At 38.1% G+C, this 23,458-nt stretch overlaps 2 protein-coding genes across 4 annotated transcripts in view; one reads left to right on the top strand and one right to left on the bottom strand.

Moving 5' to 3' along the window:
• ARMC10 (armadillo repeat containing 10) overlaps window positions 1–8,056 on the top strand; it is a 310,309-nt gene extending 302,253 nt beyond the window's left edge. For both annotated transcript variants that reach the window (XM_042468678.1, XM_042468677.1), the window contains exons 4-7: window positions 2,724–2,900; window positions 4,065–4,136; window positions 5,140–5,454; window positions 7,674–8,056. In XM_042468678.1, the coding sequence (XP_042324612.1) occupies window positions 2,724–2,900; window positions 4,065–4,136; window positions 5,140–5,397 (507 nt within the window). In that variant the 3' untranslated portion in view covers window positions 5,398–5,454; window positions 7,674–8,056. The remainder of the gene's footprint in view (window positions 1–2,723; window positions 2,901–4,064; window positions 4,137–5,139; window positions 5,455–7,673) is intronic.
• The window catches only part of NAPEPLD (N-acyl phosphatidylethanolamine phospholipase D), a 28,796-nt gene continuing 10,947 nt past the window's right edge, over window positions 5,610–23,458 (bottom strand). For both annotated transcript variants that reach the window (XM_042468671.1, XM_042468672.1), the window contains exons 2-5: window positions 15,484–15,784; window positions 11,216–11,862; window positions 10,706–10,820; window positions 5,610–7,573 (exon numbers count right to left, since the gene is read on the bottom strand). In XM_042468671.1, the coding sequence (XP_042324605.1) occupies window positions 7,445–7,573; window positions 10,706–10,820; window positions 11,216–11,862; window positions 15,484–15,784 (1,192 nt within the window). In that variant the 3' untranslated portion in view covers window positions 5,610–7,444. The remainder of the gene's footprint in view (window positions 7,574–10,705; window positions 10,821–11,215; window positions 11,863–15,483; window positions 15,785–23,458) is intronic.

The raw sequence follows: 23,458 nt of genomic DNA, 5'->3' as shown, positions 1-23,458 counted from the left end.
AATCAACTGAAGTTTTCCTATTTCATTTTGATGCTGATTTTGCTCTTAAGACTTGGCAACATCAGTGAAAAACAATGTACTGAAGCCAGCCCTGACAGTCTTGACAATTTACTGCTAGTTCCAGGAAGGATCCGTGTTTTTCTGTCCTTAAGCTGACTTTGCTTCAAACTAAGCAAAGTCAGGGAAAATTCCAGTGCTTTCTGGAAACCTTGAAGTGACCTCAGGTTCTTTTGCTAGACTGTGTCCAATTTGTCCAGTCCAGTTGTCCAGACACTGACAACCATGACATCCCCCTTCCCTTTGCAGAGCAATGCAGGGAAAGGGGATGGCCTGTTTTTGGAGCTGCCACTGCCTCTTGTTTCCTCATAGGCAGGTGTTCCATGTAAATCCTGCCCAGTAGACTCCTGTTTCTGCTGAAGACAGGGATGGGCACCTGGACTCCTTGTCGATTACATGTCAGGGCAGCCATTTCTGTTCTCAGTAAAAGTAGCGTTGTGCTGGTCAGGTTTTATATGAAACCCCTGCCCATGAGGAAGTGGTGTTGGTGACTCCAAAAACGGGATGGGCCAGTAGGACTGATGCAATGTTGGCCTGGCCAGCCTGTGTGCACCACAATACGGCATCGCAACAGATTTTGTCCAGTACATTTAGTCACCATTGTAGTTGGTCCGTGGCATAACCCTCCAGACTAGCCCTGGATTAAGTAGCCAGTGTAGACGTGCCCTTAATGTAAGTAATGAGTTAAATACTTTTACTTATCATTGTAAAGACATTTTGAAGGCTGCCCTTCAATTTGAAACCGCCAGGATGACCCCGTGCAGATATGCAACACCAAAATAATAGCAACAAAAAAAATGACAAAATTGAGCATAAAAACAAGTTAAAACTACCAGGTGTAGTAAAATATCAACAGTTTTAAATAACAGGCAGGTATACTTGAGTGAATAAATGATCTGTGTAGTGAGAGGGACATTACAAATGTAGGGTTCCCCCTTTATGGTCATTGTGTGTCTAACTTGAAAACGGAGACACTACAATATCGTTTCTGATAATGAATGGACTGTAAATGGAAGATGGAATTGCCTATTGCTTTTGGCATCAGCGTGCGCACACGCATATCTAGAATCATGAGTTGGAAGGGTCTCATGGATCCTGCTCAGTCCAGGATCTCTATTGTTTTAAGATTTCCAAATATGGAGACCCCACCATGTCTCTAGGTAATTGGTTCCACTGCCAAACTATTCTTACTGTCAAGAAGTTCCTTCTAATGTTCAGCCGAAATCGATTCTCCTGTAACTTAAAACCATTAGACCTGGTTGTGTCCTCTGGAGAAGCAGAGAACAGCCTGCTGCCTCCTCTCTGTAATAGTCCTTCACCAAGCTAAATATGTCTAGCTTCTCTGCCTACCTAGCTTAAGATTTAAATCAAATTGATAGTCTCTCAACAAGGGTTGGATGTATGAGATGTATAAAAGGAATACCAATCAGCAGTTGATTTGGTGAGTCTTTTTTGGCTGAGACTAGCAGTTGGATTTAGGTTGGAGTTCTGATACTTTTCTAAACACTGTACAGTAGTGATGCAAATAGATTTAGTGGTATATCAGTTCTTACTGGTATTCAGCAAATCAATACTAAAAAGAGCTTCTGGTGGCATGATAGGGCATGTAGTTGTAGGCAGTGTTGTTGCTCTCGGGTATATTAAGGACATGCAAAATGTTTATTGGAAGGAAAGGATCTGACTGTACGTTTAAAATATCTGAAAGACTTACACTGAAAAATCAGTTTACTAAATTATTTTAAATAGAAGCATTCATTATATCTCATGTTAAAATGAATGCAGTACCTAATTTTGCCACTGCCTTTGTTTATTTCCCTGTTATTTTGGTTGAACACAAGGATTTGAGCAAAATTAACTGTGATGCAGACTTGCACACAAAGTACCTATAGGTTTCAGAATCCTAGAATAACTACAACCCATATTATGGAACACTTCTTTTCACATAGTACCAAGACTTCTTTAAATCCTTACAGCTGTCTGTATCCTTGTCATTTTTCATATTCCCCATGTAAAGTCTGCCACTGATTGCAATCTTCTTTAGCTTTTACTTATGTGTGTGATAGCCCAGATCACTGGATGTTAGCCTCTGAGCTGTGATCCATTGCCCACCCAAACAGATAATGTAACTGCTGAATATTTACCCCATGTGTTGTCATTTCCTAACCATAGCGAGAACTTCCCGAGAAGTTTCCTGTACGTGTATCTGCTGTATTAGATAGATATTAGATTGCTAAGTAGAAGTAGATAAGTAATTGGTTTTATTTGTTCTGACCATGCCTACTTTCTCTTGCATTGCCTTTTGACTGATTCTGAAATCTAGCCTGGAAAAAAATCCTCCCATTGGGATGATTCTTCCCCCATGCAGCCTAGACAGTTTGTGTTCATTAGCAGCTTTAAATTGACAGATGTGGAAGGCTGATGGGCTGATTGGCAGGATATGGGAAGTTGGCTGGCAGACACCCCCCCCCCTTTCCAAAAAGTATACTTATGCAATGTAAGCAGCATCCTCTTTCCCATCTTGAGCTGTGTAAGAGTATGTGATGGCAATTGCAAGGTGAATAACACATTGCCCCCTTTGGCTGGACAGGAGGTAGTCTCCTCAACTTCACATTACCATCTTGTTCATTGTTGGAAATTATTATGTGTTTTGTTTTCTCTTCCCAAAGATATATATTGCCAAGGTCTGTGGGGTAACCTATTTAGCTCCCTTGAACTCTGAACTGCAGCTAGCTGGCCTTCGACTTTTAACCAACATGTCTGTTACCAATAACTATCACTACATGATGACTAGCTCCATACCAGACTTTCTCCATTTGCTTTCAGGAGGAAATGAAAGAACACAGGTACTGTATTATATTGTTCTGTTGTAAATTAGAAGGAACATTTCCAAGTTTTTACTTTCCTGTATGATGTACTTCTTTGAATATGTCTAAATTACTTTGAAAATAAATATGTGCACAAATAGCATCAATAGTGGCAGAATTCAAAGATATAGCTGTATTTGTCTGTAGAATCAGTATGCAGAGAGATCTTGTAGCACCTGTGAGACTAACTGAAAGAAAGAAGTTAGCAACATAAGCTTTCATAGACTTCAGTCTACTTCCTCAGATGGTTTTGGTCAATAGTATTGCATCAATAGTATTACACTTGAGGGCTGAAAATGCTGTGGTTTTTCCTATTGATATTCTACAATGGTGAGAAAGAATATGAGCATTTTGCCTGCCAAGCTCCACAGCTACCAGGCTACTCAGAGAACACCTGAGCCCTAATTAAACATGTGGTCTAACCAGCACATGAAAGTAACTACTTGTCAGTCATCCATAAGAAATTACTTCAAATCAGGTCCATCCCATCCAATATTTCTTTTTTAGTTCAGAGTAGTAGCATATCAATGCCACAAGGTGGCACTTATTGTCTCATCCAAGTAAACACTGTAAGGAACCATAACTCCCTAAGAATACAAAGTTGGTCTGTGCATTTCTGGGAAATGGTGTGAATGTTTAGAATTATTAAAACATTGTATAAAACTACCATCAGGCTTTGTGTATAAGGTGTACGTGAAATATACATTTTCTGTTTAGACTTGGTGCTATCGCCAAGATATCTCTATGTATGTGCAAACACAAATATTCCGAAATCCATAAAAATCCGAAATCCCAAATACTTCTGTTCCCAAGCACTTTGGATAAGGGGGACTCAGCTGGTATTAAAAAGGTAGCAGTGTTGTAATTTAGTTGGCTCCAGACCTACAACTATTATGTGAATAGAAGGGCTTCTTCCATTTAACTTGGGAAAACTCTTTCCATATAGTAACAACTCCCTCTATACCAGGAATGGGAATTATGCAGCCCTCAAGATGTTATTGGAGTGCAACTCCCAACAGTCTTTCCTACTTCATGCAGCTCTAGATCCAACCAACTTTTTATATTTCATTTTACTGAAAGTCAGGGTTTAAATGTTTCACTTTACATTTAATTTTGTACAATAAAAAAATCCCTGTGTTACAGGTTCAGGTTCTAAAACTGCTTGTGAATTTATCAGCAAACCCAGATATGACAGAACATCTCCTGAATGCTCAGGTAAAACATGCTTTTCACACAGGCCTTCCTCATGTATTTTCTTACAATAACCTTCATATTTTAAAAACTAATGTTGTAGGATTAGTTCAACATACTAGTTGAAGATTGCCTAAAATATAGGGTTCTCAAATGTGAAGGTTGGCATAAGGCTGTTAAAGGATTAGTTGAAAATAATTAGAGGCCAGGAAAGAGATGTGATAAATGCAAGGCACTCCACCTGTACTCATTTTTTCCTAATAAGTATCTATACAAATAACTTTATGGTTTGACAATGATTATAATGCCAACTTTGCATGAAACTTTACATATAGATACTGAATGCTTTTTCTGTACACCTTTAACAGTAGAGAGGTGATTTAAGGTTTTTAAAAATATATTAATGATAATAGTAGGACTTGCCCCATTAAAAATACTATCATTAAAGGGAAACATTTATCAGCAAATACTACATGTGTAGAGCTATGGTGGCATAGCAGTTTGAGTGTTGGACTACGGCTGTGGAGGCAAGGGTTCAATTTCCTGCTTGGCCATGAAACCCACTGGGTGATCTTGGACAAGTCACATGCTCTCAGCCTCAGGGGAAGGCAATGGCAACCCTCCTCTGAACAAATCCCATGATAGGTTCTCCTTAGGGTTGCCATAAGTCAGAAATGGCTCACAACAAACAAGGGCTGCATATGGTATATAACTTCCACTGTAGAAGTGTGCTTGTTAGTCAGTTTGCATTGCAGCAGATGCTAAATTGCAAGTGTTGATGTGTCCATATTAGTCTGCTTTTATATTTAAATAGCAATGGGAAAACTAGCATTGTGGCACATTTAAGACTAACCAATTTATTTCAACATAAATAAATGGCAATCATGGAGTGAAGTCCACTTTTATACGAAAATACCATTAATTCTTCTCGATTAAAAATAATCTACGCACAGAGTGACTGAAAACACTGCTTAAATAATCCTTTCATGATCATGAACAGTCATTTCTTTGCATTCTAATTTTCTAGGCACCTTTTCTATTATCCCTGTGTGATAGCTGTACAAACAAAGATGTTTTGCTCCGGGTCCTGGTGTTCATCACAAACTTGACAAAGCATATGAAAAAGGACAAAAGTACTGTTCACTCTGAATACAATGAAGATTCAGTTTTTTCTGTTCTTTGGGGGAATTCTACACTTTGTGCTCAAAAACTGGCATACTTATTACATCATCATGACACTGAAGTCAGAGAACAAGTTGCAGAACTAATAATGCAACAATGCTGACATTGGAGGTTAAATTCTGAAAGCCTCTCTTCAAATTCTGGAAATTCTATATGAAAGGTAAGTATTTTAAATACTGCAGGAGGCATTGGGGGTAGTGTTTAAAATGTATTCATGCAGTTTAAGTAATTTCTTAGAAGAAATTTTTATTAGTTTAGTAATCCAGCGTATACAACTGTTCAAGATTGTGTAACAAAATGACCTGTAACAAAATATTTGAACAAAGAATTCTTTATTCTGTAAATTAGTATAGCAACACAGATACATTTGGCCATGGTCTACAATGCTGAACAAATTCATAATCATATCATGCTTTCATTCTATAAGCAATCTGTACACATTTTCAAATCATTCCACTAAAACAATTTTTGTAAGATCTCAGTTGGTGCAGGGAGAGAGCAAAAACAAAGTAAGTTGAATAAATATTTCAGAGAACAACGAACTGATTATTTTACTTGTGCAAACTACTTGCCAATGAGATTTTCAAACAAAAGAAGTATTCAGGCCCATGATAAAGATAAATTTCACAGTGACAGCACAATGCAAGGTACAGATATTCTGGCCAGCAGTAAAATAAATAGGCATTTTTAGTAGTTAAACTCTTTTAAAAGGCACATTTTATTTTAGATTATTTCAGAAATTGGCTCTTATGTTTGCAAATGAAAATGTACACGCATTCAGTAAAATCGATATTCTGTTTAAAATGTGCTTTTAGCAACAATTGTGTTGGAAGACTCCATCTCAAAAATCCTATATTTCAACATCTATGAAGGCACAGAACACACCCTCTGGGTGAATAATCTACTCAAGGGAGATAATGGTTCAAAGACTGTTCATACTAAGGCTGCAGTGTTCCAAACCATATTTACTGCAATGTGACTACTCAACAATTTGTATCAGGTAGTGCCATTGCCTTATTTGGGGCTATTAAACATTGAAATGCTTTTAGATTACTGTCTAATACAAAACAGAGTTAAAACCATGGCAACCTATTGTTTGTTGGATGGCCACGGTTAAATATGTAGTCCTAAGCACACTTAAAACATAAAATGATTAATGTGGGCTTCATCTGTAAACATGCAACAGGATTAAATTGTGTACCTGCTTTATGGGATAATGGATCATAAGTGAAAGTTGTAATCCTAATCAGTTATCAAAAATATTCAGATTCCTGTTACATACTTGCAATGAAGTGCTATTAATTCCTACATGACAGTAATACTACCGTATGCTGTGAACACCTAGGTAGCATCATATTTCGAGGAAGTAAGTGTGAAGTCCTGTTTTCTAACGTCCTCACATCATGGATGTGTGTATGCTCCTGCTGATCAAATGATTAGTGAAAGAGTGTGGAGTGTTGTGACTCCCAGCTGCACCCAGCAGACAATGGGTTGTTTCTTAAGCACAGCCAATGAGGAGAGGACTAATGTGCATATGTCAAAGTCCACAGCCACGTATCTCCCCATGCAGCCCAGCCTGTTTTTGTGAGATATATGTTTGTCTGCTACAGCTGGCCTGGAGTCAAATACATGCAGAAGCCAATCTATATATACAAATCACTTTTTCTGTCAGGAGCCTACAGGGTCCATGTCAGTATGTACCATGTCTGCATGTACATGCATGACTTGTAGTTACTGTTCTCACAGTAACTCCCCCATAACTGAAACTGGAAACCGCCCTTTTAGACTGGGAAAGGGATTAGCACTACAATGTGCTATTCTGTCTGCAAGACAGTGGTCTAAATAGGTAACTCCTAAAGGTGACTTCTAGTGGTATTTCTGTAATTTGTTTAAAAAACTGTAAATTTTTAATGCACAGGCAATATAACCATCTGCACTAAGTTAATACCATCCAGTGTTATTCCATTCATTTGTTAAAAACCTATCATTTTATAAGGCTGGTATGCAGGGGTTTAGGGGGACCATTAGATAACTAAAGAAAAAAATTGGAAATCTTAAAAATCCTGTTTAAAATTTTACAAAAAGGTATCACTCCCAACTCCATCAATCCTGAGATGGAGGTCAATAAGAAATTATATTTTTTTGTATTTTTATTCAAATCCATCATCGTTTATATTAATGTCTCGTGATTCTCCATGTTTTAGCACAAAGAAATCTTCAGTTTTCAATCCATATCTATCAAGAGCTTCCTTCAGTTTAGCTGGAGGATCTAGGTAGTACTGTGGAGAAAATAAGGAATGTCAGTATTGGATAAACTGTATTCTAAATAGTTGGAGAACAGATTTACATGCATAGTAACTGAATGTTTTGATTTCACAGGTTTAGATCGAAATTCAGGCTTCATTTAAACCAATTAAAAGGTTTTTTCCAGTTGGAAAATCGTCTCCTGCAGACTTCACACATGCCCTGAACATGGCTTTTTGATGAATATGTCATGTGCTTCTGTGAGAATCTGTACCAAAATTACAGAAGTGACCAAGGCCTACTGAAACCAGAGAATGTGTAGTTGAGACTGCTACTTATCTAATCTTCACAAGGTTGTCTGGATCAGAAATAGACAATTATTGAGACTGTTATTCATCTAATCTTTCCAGGGTTGACTGTCTGGATCAGAAACAAGCAGTTTAAGTCCTTCAGCCTACATTTGGTCCTCCAGACACTATTCTAAAAAATAAAGATCATTACCCAAAAACAAAACCTGACATCCTTGAAATAGCCATTCTTTGAATGCATTTCAGCTAGCAAGTTTCTTGTGATCAAAATATTATTTCATGTGCTATCCCTGGGTTGTATATTTTTAATGCACAGAATTAATCAGTAATACAGTTTATTGTATTTAAAATATTTTATTTAATATATTTTTACACTCTCCTTCAAGGTAAAGCTTCTCTAAAACATAAGCACTCTGCTGAAATGTGTTGGTAAGATTATTTTTCCTTTCCCTTCTCTGAGAGTCGTTCTATATCACAAAGCTTAAAAAGCTATTTAGGGGAAGAGGGGGAGTGCCTTCCTTCTGATTCCACTGGATTCTGTTAATGTTTCCAGTCAATGAAAAATTATGAAGTACAAGCATTTTCACACTCTTCCAGAATCTAAACAGTTGAAGTCAACAGTATTTCAAAGTACATCTGGCCCTCAGTATCCATGAAATAAACAATTCACACCTTGAAAATATTCCCAAAAGCAAACCTTGATTTTGCCATTTTATATAAGGGACACTCTATTACCACACCATGGTATTTAATGGGACTTGAATATCCACAGGTATCCATTTTGGGGTGGGGAGGGGTTCCTGATACCAAACCTCAACAGATACCAAGGACCCACTGTAATGGATTCAATAATGCAGTGACAGAGAACATTATCCACATGTTCAGTCACTGGCATCTGAGGAAGCAAGATAAGAAAAGACCTCAGACTGGGATTAAGAGTTTCAGTAGGCCATACTGGAATATCTGAGCAATGGATTTAATGGCTTATTTATGCATAATACTGAGCCATGATTTATTTTAACCATGGGTAATTGATCAAGACAATATCAGCTTCGCTCATGGGTTAATTGTACTGAATCTTGGTTTGGTTTCTTGCCTTCTGTCAAGGCAATTGCTATCCCAAAGGCTTTTGCAGCATATTAGTGCAAAGGAAAAGACTTTCCCGCTATGAACACCTCTTCCTGTAGCCCAGTGTGATTTCATAAAATCTGTTAACGACTGACACAAATGACCGAGCAAATATATGAATATTTGTTGTGCTAGCGCTCAGTTATCCAGAATTTTCCAAAATGCACCCTACATCAGCCTATTTGGTCAATTACATCTTAAGCACATTGCAGTCATATTTCCTAGCAATGGAACAGGTGAGGGAGAATCTAAACTGAGATTGAAATAATTGTTTTGTTTCTTGGAAAAAACTACATTTTTACTGCAAGTCCTAGAGTCCTCTCATCTGTGTGATTCTAGCAGTTGTAATTCAAAAACTAAAAGTGTAACAGTCAAAGTAGATTACTGAGGTTGTGCTTTCAACATGTAACCCTAAAGAACTGCCAGTACAGATAATGTTCCTTTTGAATTTTCTCTCTTTGCAAAGTACCAGCAAAAATAGGTAATTTTTTTTGAGAAGGTGGATTTGTCAGGAGAAATTGTGTCCAGCAAAGAACCTGCTGCCTGGCAAAATGAGACAGTGGACCTAATTATTCAATTTTACATTTCTCAACAAGATGTCTAACCTCAGAAATCTTTCCATTAGTAACTTGCTGAAGAAAAAATGTGCACAGACATGCTTTAGTCCAGTGGTTCCCAAACTCTAGCCTTCCAAGAATTTTGGACTTCAGTTCCCAGAATCTCAGACCATTGGCCAAGATGACTGAGGCTTCTTGGAGGTGATGTCCAAAACCCTCTGTAGGACCAGAGTTTGGGATTCAATGCTTTTAGTCAATGAGGAAAATACATATTAAAATGTGTACTTTTTGAAAAATGCACATAAAAACACACAAATTTCATTGCAAGAAGGAATATATTGTCATCGTTACTTATGACTACATTAAGCAATAAGACTGTCACACCCTCTCCCACTACTGAAATCTTTAACCATTTTTTAAGCATTTGGAATGACTTGAAAACTGCTCACATAATTTAGTGGCAGCTCCTTGTCAAGTACTCCATAAACTGTGTTCAAATTCTATGATTAACCTTCTGAAGACAGGTAATTCTATTGCCATTCTTCATTTGATGTGATTATATGACCTGGCTACTCAATGCAGAAGAATGTCCTGACCTCAGAGGAGAATATGAATTGCTTACTTGCAATGAAGAGGCAGAGATAAGAGATTCAAGAGACAGACTCCTCTGTAGCTAAGAAATTCGTGTTTGATAGAGGTGGGCAAAGTATGGCCCTGGGATTCTACATGGTCCCAGTGAACCCAGTGTGGTTCTTGGCCACTGCCCAGACTTCTTTTTTTCTTGACAAAAAATTGGTAATTTCCTCTCTTGGAACCACCTAACAGTGTCAATACATCTTTTAAATATGTTGCAAAACCCTCATACTATTTAACATGAGGAAATATACCCCCTCTCCTTTTTCAAACGGAAAAGTGCACTTCTGAGTTTTGTGTCTTGGTTTGGGTGTTTTTGTTTTGGCCCCTGGGAGTTCCAGGGAAAGAAAATTCAATCCATGGCTCACCACAGGTTCTCAGCCTGTTATAAATTATATGCAAACAGAGCAGTAAAGCAAAGGTGCCTCCAATTTTAATTTGGACAGAAAGATGCCTCTGTTATCAAAAACTGCAGTTATGGAAAACACTATCAGTTTGAACAGAAGGCCCACAATTGCATCAGTGATTAGTTGACACTTACCTCATTTGCTAAAGCAAAGGTCCCCCAGTGAATTCCAACAGATTTCTTCGTTTGTACATCAATGTGAATCCTTACAGCTTCTTCAGGATCCACATGTTGGTACTTCATAAACCACCTACCAAAAATGGAATAAACCATTTGCTTTCTTTGCACTGAAGATTTCAGTATCTTATTATGAAATTTCACAACACACCAGCAAGTTTATTTCTTATTGCTCTTCTCATGGTCTGTTTTTCACAGAAGCTTTTCTATTACTGGCCCACGTTCTTTCTGACAAGTTAGTAAGAACAGTTTAGCAACATTTATCTACTGAGCTCTCTCTAAATTCCTCCATAAGTTTCCTGCCTTCTGCAAAGCACCTCACATTTAACTTATTTTTGCTGTGCTGCCTGGTCCCAGTCAACCTTCACCTGTTCTGGTCCATCTAGATTCCCTATGTTCTGGGCATGCAAAACACTGGTGTGGTAATTCCATGCTCTACAACTGAATCACAGGCTCCAGCTTACCTACCTTGGTTCATATGCTCCAATGGGAATAGCTGCCAAATCAAAAGGTCCAAAACGCTTCCCTATCTCCTCAAACGCAACGCAATAGCCAGTGTCTCCAGCAAAAAAAAACCTATTCCAAGGTCCCAAGACAGACCAACTTCCCCAGAGAACTTTGTTGTCATCTAGTGCAGTTCTCTTGGACCAGTGTTGAGCAGGAGTGAAAACAAAGGTAACAGCATCATGGCCAGGAACACAGTTTTCTCCCCACCAGTCCAATTCAATTACATTCTCACAACCACATTTCTGCATCCAGTCTAAGAGACCCAGGGGAACAAACCATCTCAGGTCACTACCAAAGCGACTATTTAAATTCACTACAGAGTGGTAGTCCAAATGGTCATAATGGGTGTGGCTGATCAGCACTGCATCTATTTTGGGGAGCTGGTCCACTGTACAAGGAGGTCCTCGGAAACGCTTGGGGCCCGCAATCTGTACTGGAGAAGCCCGCTGGCTGAAGATCGGATCAGTAAGAAATATAAGTTCATCCATTTCCACCATCACTGATGCATGTCCAAGCCATGTTACTCGTATACCAGCTCCTGTTTTTCCAGCTAGGTCAGGATTTTGGACAAAGTAAGGTTTCAACACTGGAAGCTCCCTGTCAAGTTCCTAGCAAAAGACAAAAAAGCAACAAGACAAAATCAGAAAGCAAATCCTACTAACAATCAGTTAGCAATGTTTGTCTTGTGAAGTCTTCATCTTGAGGGCTGCTTAATTAACCTGAACTAACAGGTTTTAATTTTAAAATAGATGCTGTCAAAGGTAGACAATGTGTTCATAGACTTCAGCAAAGTTCAACACATTACAGCTAAGTTATCAGTTGTCTGCTGGTTTGCAACACCTTTCAGCAAGTCACTAAGCACAGTAGATCAATGGCCAGGCACTTGCTATCTGTCACAGAATGCTTTTTAAGCCTAAAGCCATATGGTGGGTCCATTTACAATAAGAAGAGATTCCTTGTTATACTAGAACAAAAGCAAATAAGAAAGGCAGGCACATACTGAAGAAAGGAGGAGAAGACATGGAATCATCAGCATAGGAAGTACAGCCCATACATTGGTGAACTCTAAATTAGCTGAAATCCTATGTCCTTAGTTTGCAAAAACTCCTGTATTAAAAGGGCAGTTTGAATCTGTGTGGTTTTACAGTTGACATACTCAAAGTCAATTTCAATCAGCATTACTCCCCAATACATGTGACAGAACTCTTTTTTTAAAAAGGGTTTCTAGCCTTTGTGGTTGGTTTTTGAGAGCTGAAAAAATGTAGCTACTATTTGCTAATGTGCCCAAATCCTACAGAGAGTTTCTGGTGGCCAGAGGTGACTCTTCTGTGGACTTGAGGCAAATGCTTCTTCAATAAGAGGCTTGTTTACCCCAAGTGTTGCTCGAGAAGATCTATAATGCAAAAATGAGCATTAAATGCAGGATTATTTATGTCTGGGAATTTAATCCTTCCCATTTCAAAGTGTCGGGATGGACTTCCTCCCAGAACCCAAATAAAACATAAAACATATTAATGCATGCGCCTCTCCTTATATCAGCTTAATTTTGAGAAGCAAGAAATATCCTTTCCCAAAAAATCCAATATTTACTATGTTGCCATTGATTATGTTTGTTCTTTCTCACGGTCTTCATGAGGTTGTAAATATTTAATCTGCATCAGTACAGAGCTCCACCCAGGAACCTTTTGTAGCCCAGCTAAACATGAGCTGGAAAAGTGTGTTATTGACGCTTTTGTCCTCAGTTCTTTTTCAACAGCTGAACTGGTGGCTTCATTGATCTTTCACACAGATGACTGTAAGTACCAAGTGATATATCACCAGCACTAAGAACACATTTTCAGAATATTAAGCAGTAAACAATTTTGCCCCCTCATCTGTTTACTGATACAATAAATTTAGATACAGAATGGGATCAATGTGCTACATTCTTAAAATAATCAGCATAGCGAAAGCAGTAAGTGCAATATCTGGTCCTGAGGGCACACCTGGCTAATGCTCTCACCCTAAAAATGATAAAACAATACAACTAAGTACACAAGAAAGCCAGCATGGTGTAGGGGATTTTGAGTGCTGGACTAGGACTCTGGGAGACCAGTGCTTGACTCCCCATTTAGCCATTGAAACCCACTGGGTGGCCTTGAACAAGTCACAGTCTCTCAACCTCAGAGAAAAGCAATGGCAACCTCCCCTAGCAACACATATCACCAAGAAAACCCCATAACGGGTTTACCTAAAGACTGCCATCAACTTGAAGGCACATAACAACAAGAAAAGGAAACATCCAAATGGTGGTGGCTGGCAGTGGAATAAGAAGAGAAGAAAAGCAGCACCTACAGTTTTCTCAATGGATATTTCTCTTCTCTTCTAGAGAAGCTTCTGTTCAGATTGGGGAGAGACCCAGCTACACCTCCCTAACTACTTTGACTGGTCAATGGTAGTTAGGCAGAGAGTCCGTGTGGTGTAGTGGTTTTGAGCATTAGACTATGACCCAAGAAAGCAGGGTTTGATTGACTCAGCCATAGAAACCCACTGGGTGACCTTGGGCAAGTCACACACACTCAGCTCTGAAACTCTTGTGATAGGTTAATCTTAGGGTCACCATAAGTCAGAAATTACTTGAAGGCTCACAACAACAAAAACAAGTTAACAGAAAACAGGCTGAATGAATATTAAAGACATCTGGGTTATGGACAAAAACATGGATATGACACAGAACTAGACATTTAAACTGAATGAATATGAACATCATGTTGCCTTTCTGTCCTAATAAGGTCTTGGATTGGTTACTACATACTTGATACACTAAGGTTCATCCAAACAATCAGTTCAGTTGATCCTCCCAGCCACCACACACACATGCCTCCCTCATCATCTTTCTACATCTTGGATTTCCACTCCACAACTCATGTCACAATGAATACTGTCAATTTTCTGCAAAACAAAATTTTGATACTGGTGCCTTTACAAATACAGCTGCAAAAACTACACTAAAGATTCTTGGATGTTGATGCTAATGAAATATAGATATCATTCACTTATGGTTATGTAAGTACTTAGATATCAGTATCATAACTTTCAATATTCAGAGAATGTTCAACAGACAGCTCTGAATGGTAACATTTATGGCATTTTTAAAATGTAGACTGTTTTATAATCACATCTGACCACTGTGGCAGATTAATGTATCCATTCTCCAATTACAAACTAGAAAGATCAGAGCAGAATGAAACAAAATTATGAAGTATGAATCATGAAAGAAGTGAAATCCTTAGGCATTTGCAAGGACCAAACTTCATATCTTATTTAATGTGATTAGCTGCCAAACCATCTAAGATTTGTTAAAATGCTGGACAGATTTAATAATTCAAGAAAGCATTGCCAAACCTTTCTTTTCCTGAAAAGCAAAAAATTAATTATTTTGTTTCAAACGTAGTACAATAAAGCCCAAGGGGTTCGAATGCATATTTAAGCTCTTAAGAACATATATGCAGACACATTCCCTACTGTTATTATGACAACTTTTCCCCTGTAAGTTTTTCTTATGAAATATTCAAAGAGTTCTTTCTAGATACAGATGATCAAACAAGTACACCCTTTCCCAAATAAGCAGGGAATATTAATTAAGCCAGACAGTCTTGAAAGCAACACACATTGCAGCACGTTTCACTGTAAGTCCTTTGAAGCGAAACCCAGAAACAAACAATAAAGGCAGTTAATCTTATAATAGCTTTATTATATCATGGCTCAGCAAGCTGGGTGAAGTATGCCAGTACAACAAGAACCAAAACAGACAAAGTGAACGGGTGATGACATGTTTTCAAGTCAACACCAACAGTGGACTGCCCACTGACCAAGCTGACTACAGGAAATATGGACACTATTAAAACTATCTAGGCTAACAAACCCTGATATGAAAAATCAGTTTTAAATTAGAGGAAGTCGAGAAAAGAAAGGCAAACTGCAGGGAGGAAAATGGGTTTCTGATGAATTAGTTAATTAATATTTTGAAAGATACGGCATAATGTCTGAATGGAGCAATGCAGTGGGCAAACTGAATTAACAAATGCATTTGCAAATCCACTAAATCTTCTGCAATTGGAAAACTTTGGGTTTCCTCATTAATTTAATTTTTTCAAACATCTTAAAGTTACACCTAAAAATCTTACATGTAGAGAGGCCCTGAGAGAGCTTCAAGTGTAAGAAGATGAATGCAACTATTGATTATTTACCTGCTTTGAAGATGGGACCTTGCTGTTGTCCTTTTCTGTAAGAGCCCACTTCAAAATATTGGGGAAAGATGGGGCTTTCCATGTTGGCCAGGGGTTGACAAACCTTCCATCTTTACCTCTCTTAGATTTTGTCACATCTTCCTCCAACCTATAATCCAGTCTGAAGCTTTTTCTGGATGTTCTAGAGGAATCACTGCCCCGGGAACCTTGACTTGAATTTTGCCGTTTTCTTACTTCTTCTTTCGGGTCTTCACTGGAAGCAGCAAAAGGCTGCTCTTCAGTCATATCATTTGGTGAGGAACTGTTAAAACAAAAATGAACCATTAATTTTCTTTCATAGCTGGAGGAAAAGTAAATCTGTGTCTTCAAACTAAGACTGTGAGCTGCTTGCCTCCTCCCTTTTTGTGTAAAAAGAAGGCTTAACGAACGTGTTTTAGCAAGCAGACATGATGTGATCTTGGAAATTCAGACAGGATCTTGCTCTTTGATATGCACAGTATCAGATCCATGGGTTGCCAGGAAATTTGTTTCAACCCTGGAAAAATACCAGTCTACCATTCATGAAGCTCATTATTTGGGCAATTTGATTTTCTAAGTGCATCTTGGGACGGCTTTAACTATCTAACAATACCTAAATATCTGGAAATATTGTGCATTTTGTCAGAGGACAAGAATTAACTTCAAAAACAGTATGTTCTCCAAAGCTAATTCTCCTACCAGTGAGGCTATTTAACTGTGGTTAGGTACTCCTAGGAGAGGGGGAAATAAAAGAACGACAAGCAACAATGATAGTTACCATTAACAAGGCTACCATGATAAAAAATACATCAGACATTGATTCCTTGATAATGTATAATATTTATGATTTGCAAAGCACCTCAAAACTTCTCCTGCTCCCTCCCTTCATTTGATTCTTAAATTTAGACCTCAGATTTAGATATCCTAGCTCAGTAGACTTTGTACATGTTGGGATTAGTAAGGAAGCACTTTCCAGCTGCACTCTGTGAACTTGTCAGAAACATTTGATTAAAATGAACTCTTTGCTGCCCTATTAACACCACAACAAACACTGCCTTGATCACTAATCCAGTTACTTAGAACTGAAAGGGCACCTGAGGTCCCAAGAGCCGGGCAGAGCTGAAACAATTAACGGTGGGCAGTATAGGGAGAGACAACAGTCTAGTGAATATTATGTACTGAGGAATACATTAGGAAAAAAAGTGTTGAATTCATACGGGTTGGAAGACCAAGGTCTCAATCCAGATGATGCTCAACAGCCATATTCAGTTTTCCAATGGGAAGTGGAAAATGGGGAAAACAGTTTTGATAAGGAGCTAAAATTAGGAGTTAATTGTTAAGTACACCATTCAGCATCCATTCCAATATGTCACATTTCAACATCCTGCCTGTCAAACTCCCAAACCAGCACCCAACTGTGTGTTACTCAATGGACCAGGGTGGGCTGAAAAACATAAACCTTGGGACAATTAAAAGTGGAATGGAAAGGATCTCAGGGAAAACCTAAGAAAACCCTATGAAATTCATGAGGTCACCATAAGTGGACAGGCAATTTGAAAGTGCACACACATACAAATCTGCAGATGCAAGACTCTGATCACTATTAAGGCTAGATATGCCAGTGAATAAAAGTACGTATCAGACTTACAGTTTCAGTGTTCCCATCATTGCCAACAAGTACTCCTATGTATAAACTGTTTTAGAGATTTTCTGAGTGAAGACAAAAAACCAAAACAAAACAAACAAAAACAAAAGACTACATCAAAACCACCTCTGGACTGAAATAGCCTTTCAGCTGGAACACAACCATGTTCAAGCATATTTGTAACTTGAGCCACTGAAATACATGCAGCCCAGATCTATTTATCACCTATGGATTTTCAGCCTCTGACATCAATAGGGTAAGCCTTTCATCCTTAGCTTCTTTTAAGAAATTTGGCTGTATCACACTGAACAAAATCTGAAACTTGAAGCCGTCAAGAGATTGCAGAAACAACTTGTATCATCACCACTTACTATAATTTTGTTATTAAAATCTAAAAACATGTTCATGCAAAAATATTACTGAGATTTCACGCAGGAATAAAAGAAGCCGAGCATTACTATTACGAATGAGAAATGCATGGATTCTCTACCATTTTGGCTTCACATTACAGTATTATGCTTCCCCACCCCCACCCCCCCATTTCATTTTCAGATTCCCTCTAACTTCATGGGCCACCTTTTGCTGAAAAGTGAAATTGTGATGTCATCAACTGGTGACAACTGAAGTGAGGGATGGCATACAGTCACATATGGCTCTCCTCTCTACAAAATTATTCTTCAGTTTATCACAGATGGTCAAGACATCCACGTCAATATCTTGCCCCCTAGAAATATGCTGCCATTAACTGTTATTACTATGACCACCAATATTTGCACATCTAAAACGTGCATCATTCATTTAAGCCTCCAAGCACATACATTCCCTTTAGCTCTAAATTGTGTGTTCGTTTAAGCATTCCTGTATGAGCAAAAATGGCATACAGTATTCTCTCTAGCTTTTTAGATGCTAAGATAAGTTATACCACAGACACAGACAGGGCTTCCTCAAGACCTTGCCGTTGCTATTTATCTGATAAAGCTTTTTAAGGAAAGGATCTGCTTGCTTCTGTGAGTGTTTGGAGCATGCAAGGACCTTGTGTGAAAGAAGATGGGGCTTAGTCATTTCTTATCTTTTCTTTTCACCTAACACAATGACGATCCGTTTTAGACTTTTGCCTAGGGCTCCACGTCACGCCTCCGCTGCAGCAGTGGAGACTGGAAATGCTGGAACCCATGCAGAAAAAACTGCTTGCATTATTCTTTACAGCAAAGTACAAGAATGGGACATTTTATTCAACACAGACATATGTACTTTTTGAATTCCTAAATCAAGATTAACATCCCAGGGTCTGTGTGCCTCACTATTGCACATAGTCTGTAAACATAATAAAAATGAGTGCACAGTAAATGCATTCTTCTTTCAACACCAGAAATAAGTTCTTTTCTTTTGTTTTTAATATGGTAAACTGAATATAGCTCACATTTGGCTGATACCCAATTTTAAAAAACCAAGATCAGACCTTTAATATATTTGAAATCATCCAACTTCTTGTAAAGCAAACTACAGTCAGCTCTCCACATTTGTGGCTTTGACTTTTGCAGATCTGATTATTCATGGATTTGATTAGTATGTTCTCTCTAGGAATCTCTAGGTTCTCCAGCTTGACTCTATGGGCAACACTTGCAGAAATCACACTGGAGGATCTACAGATTCCTAGAGAGAACACTTATTTAGGCATTTGTAGGTCCTCCAGCACAATTCCATGGACAACTTCTTGTAGATGTTGATCACAGAATTGCAACGGAGGACCTACAAATGCCTACAGAAGTGTTCTCTCAGGTTTAAAAAAATGTTTTTATTTGTACTTTTTTCACTTTCTCAGGGGTCTTGTGCCCAACCCCAGCAAATGTGAAGAGCCAACTGTATTAATTAAGATGGTTGAGTTGATTGCAAAAGGCTGCTATGTTTTGCACCTCTGACTAAACTAACCATTGCAACCAAATGATTTGGGAGATGACAACACTGAGTCATAACTGTCCTGTTTCCTCTTACGTTATAGGTGTGAGGGTTAATGGCAAACCTGACTGATAAGGTACACAGGAAGCATATAAAAGAAATACATGTACCTTTGGACAGTTATAAACTTCAACACAATGTTTTTATTTGTTTAAAATGAATGTACTCTTGAGCAAAAAGTATATATAGAAAAGCACAACACAATGTGTAAGAGCAGCACAGAAAACAAAGCAGCAATATAAAATATATAAAGGTGCCTAAAATGCCAGGAGAACAATTGTTTTTCCTGATGCCAAAACGGTCACAGGGAGGGGACAAGGTAAGCCTCTTACATCTTCCTTTTCAATGAAACACTTTTGTGAAGGATAGATAGTACAGTACCCATTATCCAGAATTCCAAAATCAAAAATTGTCCACATGGACGGCTAAGACAGTGACACTTTTGTTTTCATATGGTTCAGTGTACACAAACGTTGATCCTTGCACAAAATATTTAAAAGATTATGTATAAAATTACCTTCTTCTGAAATAGTGGGGCGCGCTAAAAAAATGCCTTAGGAATTAATATTGGCTTTCACATACAATATAAAACCATTCGCATTCCTTCTGCTGAAACATATGCCAAATACTTTCCTCTCCTAAAAGGTTTATGTATTTCTTTGTTAATGATCAACTGATCAGACATACAGATAAAACAAATCAGATAAAATTAACATCAAGTTATAAAACATGGGTATTATTAATCAGAAATCAGAATACTGTACAAAGTTTCCTCCTGAAAAAATTAAAATTAATAATAATAATAGGATTTATTTATATGCCACCCAATCACTGGGAATCCAGGCAGCTTACAACAGAGGGGATAATACAAGGCAATATTTATTCATTAAAAAGTTTTTAATCAGAATGTTTCTAATTCTTTCTACTTGGTTCATCAGTCCTTGACTAACATGCACACCACACAGGCTTGAGTAATTAAATGGATATGAAAGCAATAGTTTATGCAGCTTAAAGAGTCCAATTAACAATGGTGTTATTTTAAAGTACTTAAATTTCTATGAATTGTAAATGATAATGTTGAAAGTCCATCTGAAATGCAAGCAGGTGCATGACTGAAATCTCAACTGATATTGATCTCACTTTGTAGACTCTTTTTAGCTTTTCAAGCTCCAATTAAAAGTAACATCCACAGTGTGAAGTGGCAGAAGACTGCAGTAACAACTAGCTGTTTTTCAAGTCAAAGATCTTCTATCATATTGCTCATGAAAGGAGGCCAGTTTGTTGACCAGGAACCTAGTAAGGTTTTAGCAATCTGTAGCTACATCACTGCACTATAGGAGGTAAACCCTACAGTTCTTCATTTCCTTGCCAACAGGGGTGAGATATCTTTATGATACTGCTGACAACTAAAACAGCTGTTGGCCCTTGCATTCACAGAGACAAAGCTGAGAAATATGGAGGGTACAAGAAGAGGAAAGAAGAATTTCAAAAGGTTGCCAGTATTAACATATTGACATGGGAAACCTGGCAACTACCTGACAAAATTTACCAGAATGAAGAGCATCAAAATAGCAGTTAGATGGTATCCCAGTCTTCTTATATTACATACATACACTGTATTTCATTATTTACACAGATCTTGAAAAGCAACAGATTTACAATATTCCTCAAATCTTTACGTTTCTATTAAGAAGAATTTAAACTTAACATGTTTATCTTTCTGAATGAACAGCAATGGATATCATTTTGTTCTGTTATTTGTTACTCTCTAAAAGCTTCCATTCCTCCTTGCTATGTAGAAAATAGCATGGGATGAAATAGTGGGGCCGTAATACAAGAAGTGGAAGGTATGACAAGGTGGAGGTCACATTCAAGTCCTATCTTGCTTCTGTTTCCCTAACAGGCCAAAATTTTAAAAAAGCTCAGCCAGCAATCATGGCTGAAAAAGCAATACTCAGCAACTATTGTTCCTTTTTTTTAACACACAAACAAGTCACCTTGAGACTCTAGCTAGTATAAGCAACTTTGGAAGCAAAAGATGCATTGCTTGTTTTAGTTTTAAGCAAATCATTTAGCTTCAAAACTAATTTTGGAAAGGAAGCAGTCATTGGCAAGTTTAAGCACTTGGTGTCAATTGATGACTATAATATGTAATAACAACCCAGTAATAACAGGAACGGGAAGTACTGTATTTTAATATGTAGGGTATGTAAAGTTTGTATGGAATGTGGGTTAAGCTTTGGAATTAATTAGAATTTAACTATGTGTAATATCCTTTTCTCTTTGTTTGTTTGTTCATTTGTTGTTTTCTGATATTGTTTGGTGTTACTGTTTTATGTTATTTATTGTATTTTCATTTTGTTTAGTTTAATTTATAGGAACCGACTCCACTCCTTAGATCAGAACAATAGATTATACATTAAATTAATTAAATAATGTATGGGTAAGAAGGGATAAGAAGGTTTTGGTGTGTTGAATGAAGGTATAGGAAGTTAAGAAGTAAAGGATTGGAAATAAGAAGAATGAAGAAGGATTTGGAGAAAACGAGATAGAAACGAAGATAAAGAAAGGTAGAATGAAGAAAAGGGGTTGAAAAGAAGGAAAGAAAATTGGAAGGAGATACAGAAAAAACGGTTGTTAGGAGGAAGAGGGGAATCATAGAATCATAAGTTGGAAGAGACTGCAAGGGCCATCCAAGTCCAACCCCCTGCCATGCAGGAAATCTAAATCAAAGCATCCCCGGCAGATGGCCATCTAGCCTCTGCTTAAAGACCTCCAAAGAAGGAGACTACATTAAATAGAGTAGAAAAAGGGGGAAAGGGTATTTGTAATATATGATACTACAATGTATTGAAGACTAATGTGTGTGATGTTTATTTTGAGATGTTGTCGGTTTGATTTTTTTTTCTCAATAATTAAAAAAAAATCTCAGCCACCCATAAAAAAAGTTTTGCAGTTTGGGAGTATTTCAGAATTCCAAATAAGGGAGACTCAGCCTGTATTACCTGTTTGCATAACTGCTGGGTGGTTTCCTGGTGAGTCACCCACCCAGAGGAATTTCTCTCCATTATTTCTCAGAAGAAACAGAAGCCAAGGCCCTTTCCTGTGCTTTATTAATAGTTTAGATGTAGTTACTTTAGGAAATCAACCAGTGTTTCACAGTGCAAACCAACTGGCCACAAATCTTCTAGTAATTTTGTGATGTCGATTATATATATTATATATGGATTTTATGATCACAGAATCGTAGACTTGGAAGAGACCACAAGGGCCATCCAATCTAACCCCATTCTGCCATGCAGGGACTCACAATCAAAGCAACCCTGAGAGATGACCATTCATCCTCTGTTTAAAAACCTCCAAAGAAGGAGATTTAACCACGCTGCGAGGGAATATGTTCCACTGTTGAGCAGTTCTTACTGTCAGAATGTTCTTCCTGAGATTTAGGTGGAATTACTTTTCTTGTAGTTTGAATCCATTAGTCCTTTAAGGGTTTCCTCTTTCCTGTTGAAATTATCCAGATGTTTGTGGATTTCAATGGCTTCCCTGTGCATCCTGACATGGTAGAGGTTGGCATGGTCCAGAATTTCAGTGTTTTCAAACAGTATTTTATGCCCAGGATGGTTTGTGGCATGTTCTGCTACTGCTGATTTTTCTGACTGGCCCAGTCTGCAGTCAGAAGCCTCTCGTGTTCCTTGATTCTTGTTTGCACACTGCGTTTGGTGGTCCCTATGTAGACTTGTCCGCAGCTGCATGGTACGTGGTAAACTCCTGCGGCTGTGAGAGGGTCTCTCTGGTCCTTGGCTGAGCAAAGCATTTGCTGGATTTTCTTCGTCAACAACTACTATGTCAGGATGCACAGGGAAACCACTGAAATCCACAAACACCTGGACAATTTCACCAGGAAAGAGGAAACCCTTAAAGTAAACAAGGTTTGGCTTCCAGTCCTGAAAAATAGCAAGATGAAGTCTCAACAAATGCAAATGAGAAATCTCCCAGGGTCAAGGGCTTCCCAGCAGACAATGAGCACTAACCAAGCAGACACTAATCCTCCTTTACAGACCCTCCCATCCTGAGGCCTGCCATTAGCAACAGAACAACTCACATGCAAATCACTCTTGCCTTCCCAGGTCACACAGTGTGTGTGTGCATGTGTGTGTGTGTGCGCGCGCACACACACACACACATATACATACACCGAACTCCTTTCCAGGCAAGCATTCTCTGACGATGCCAGCCACAGATGCTGGCAAAACATCAGGAAGAAACCCTTCTAGAACATGGCCACATAGCCTGAAAAACCCACAAAAAATTACCTGAATTCCTTTGTCCAAGTTGTTTATCCCAAATTTAGGT

This window comes from Sceloporus undulatus, chromosome 5 (assembly GCF_019175285.1).
Source record: "Sceloporus undulatus isolate JIND9_A2432 ecotype Alabama chromosome 5, SceUnd_v1.1, whole genome shotgun sequence".
Classification (NCBI taxonomy): domain Eukaryota; kingdom Metazoa; phylum Chordata; class Lepidosauria; order Squamata; family Phrynosomatidae; genus Sceloporus; species Sceloporus undulatus.
Note: the sequence above shows the minus strand (reverse complement) of the source record. Positions and strands in the feature narration are given on the sequence as shown.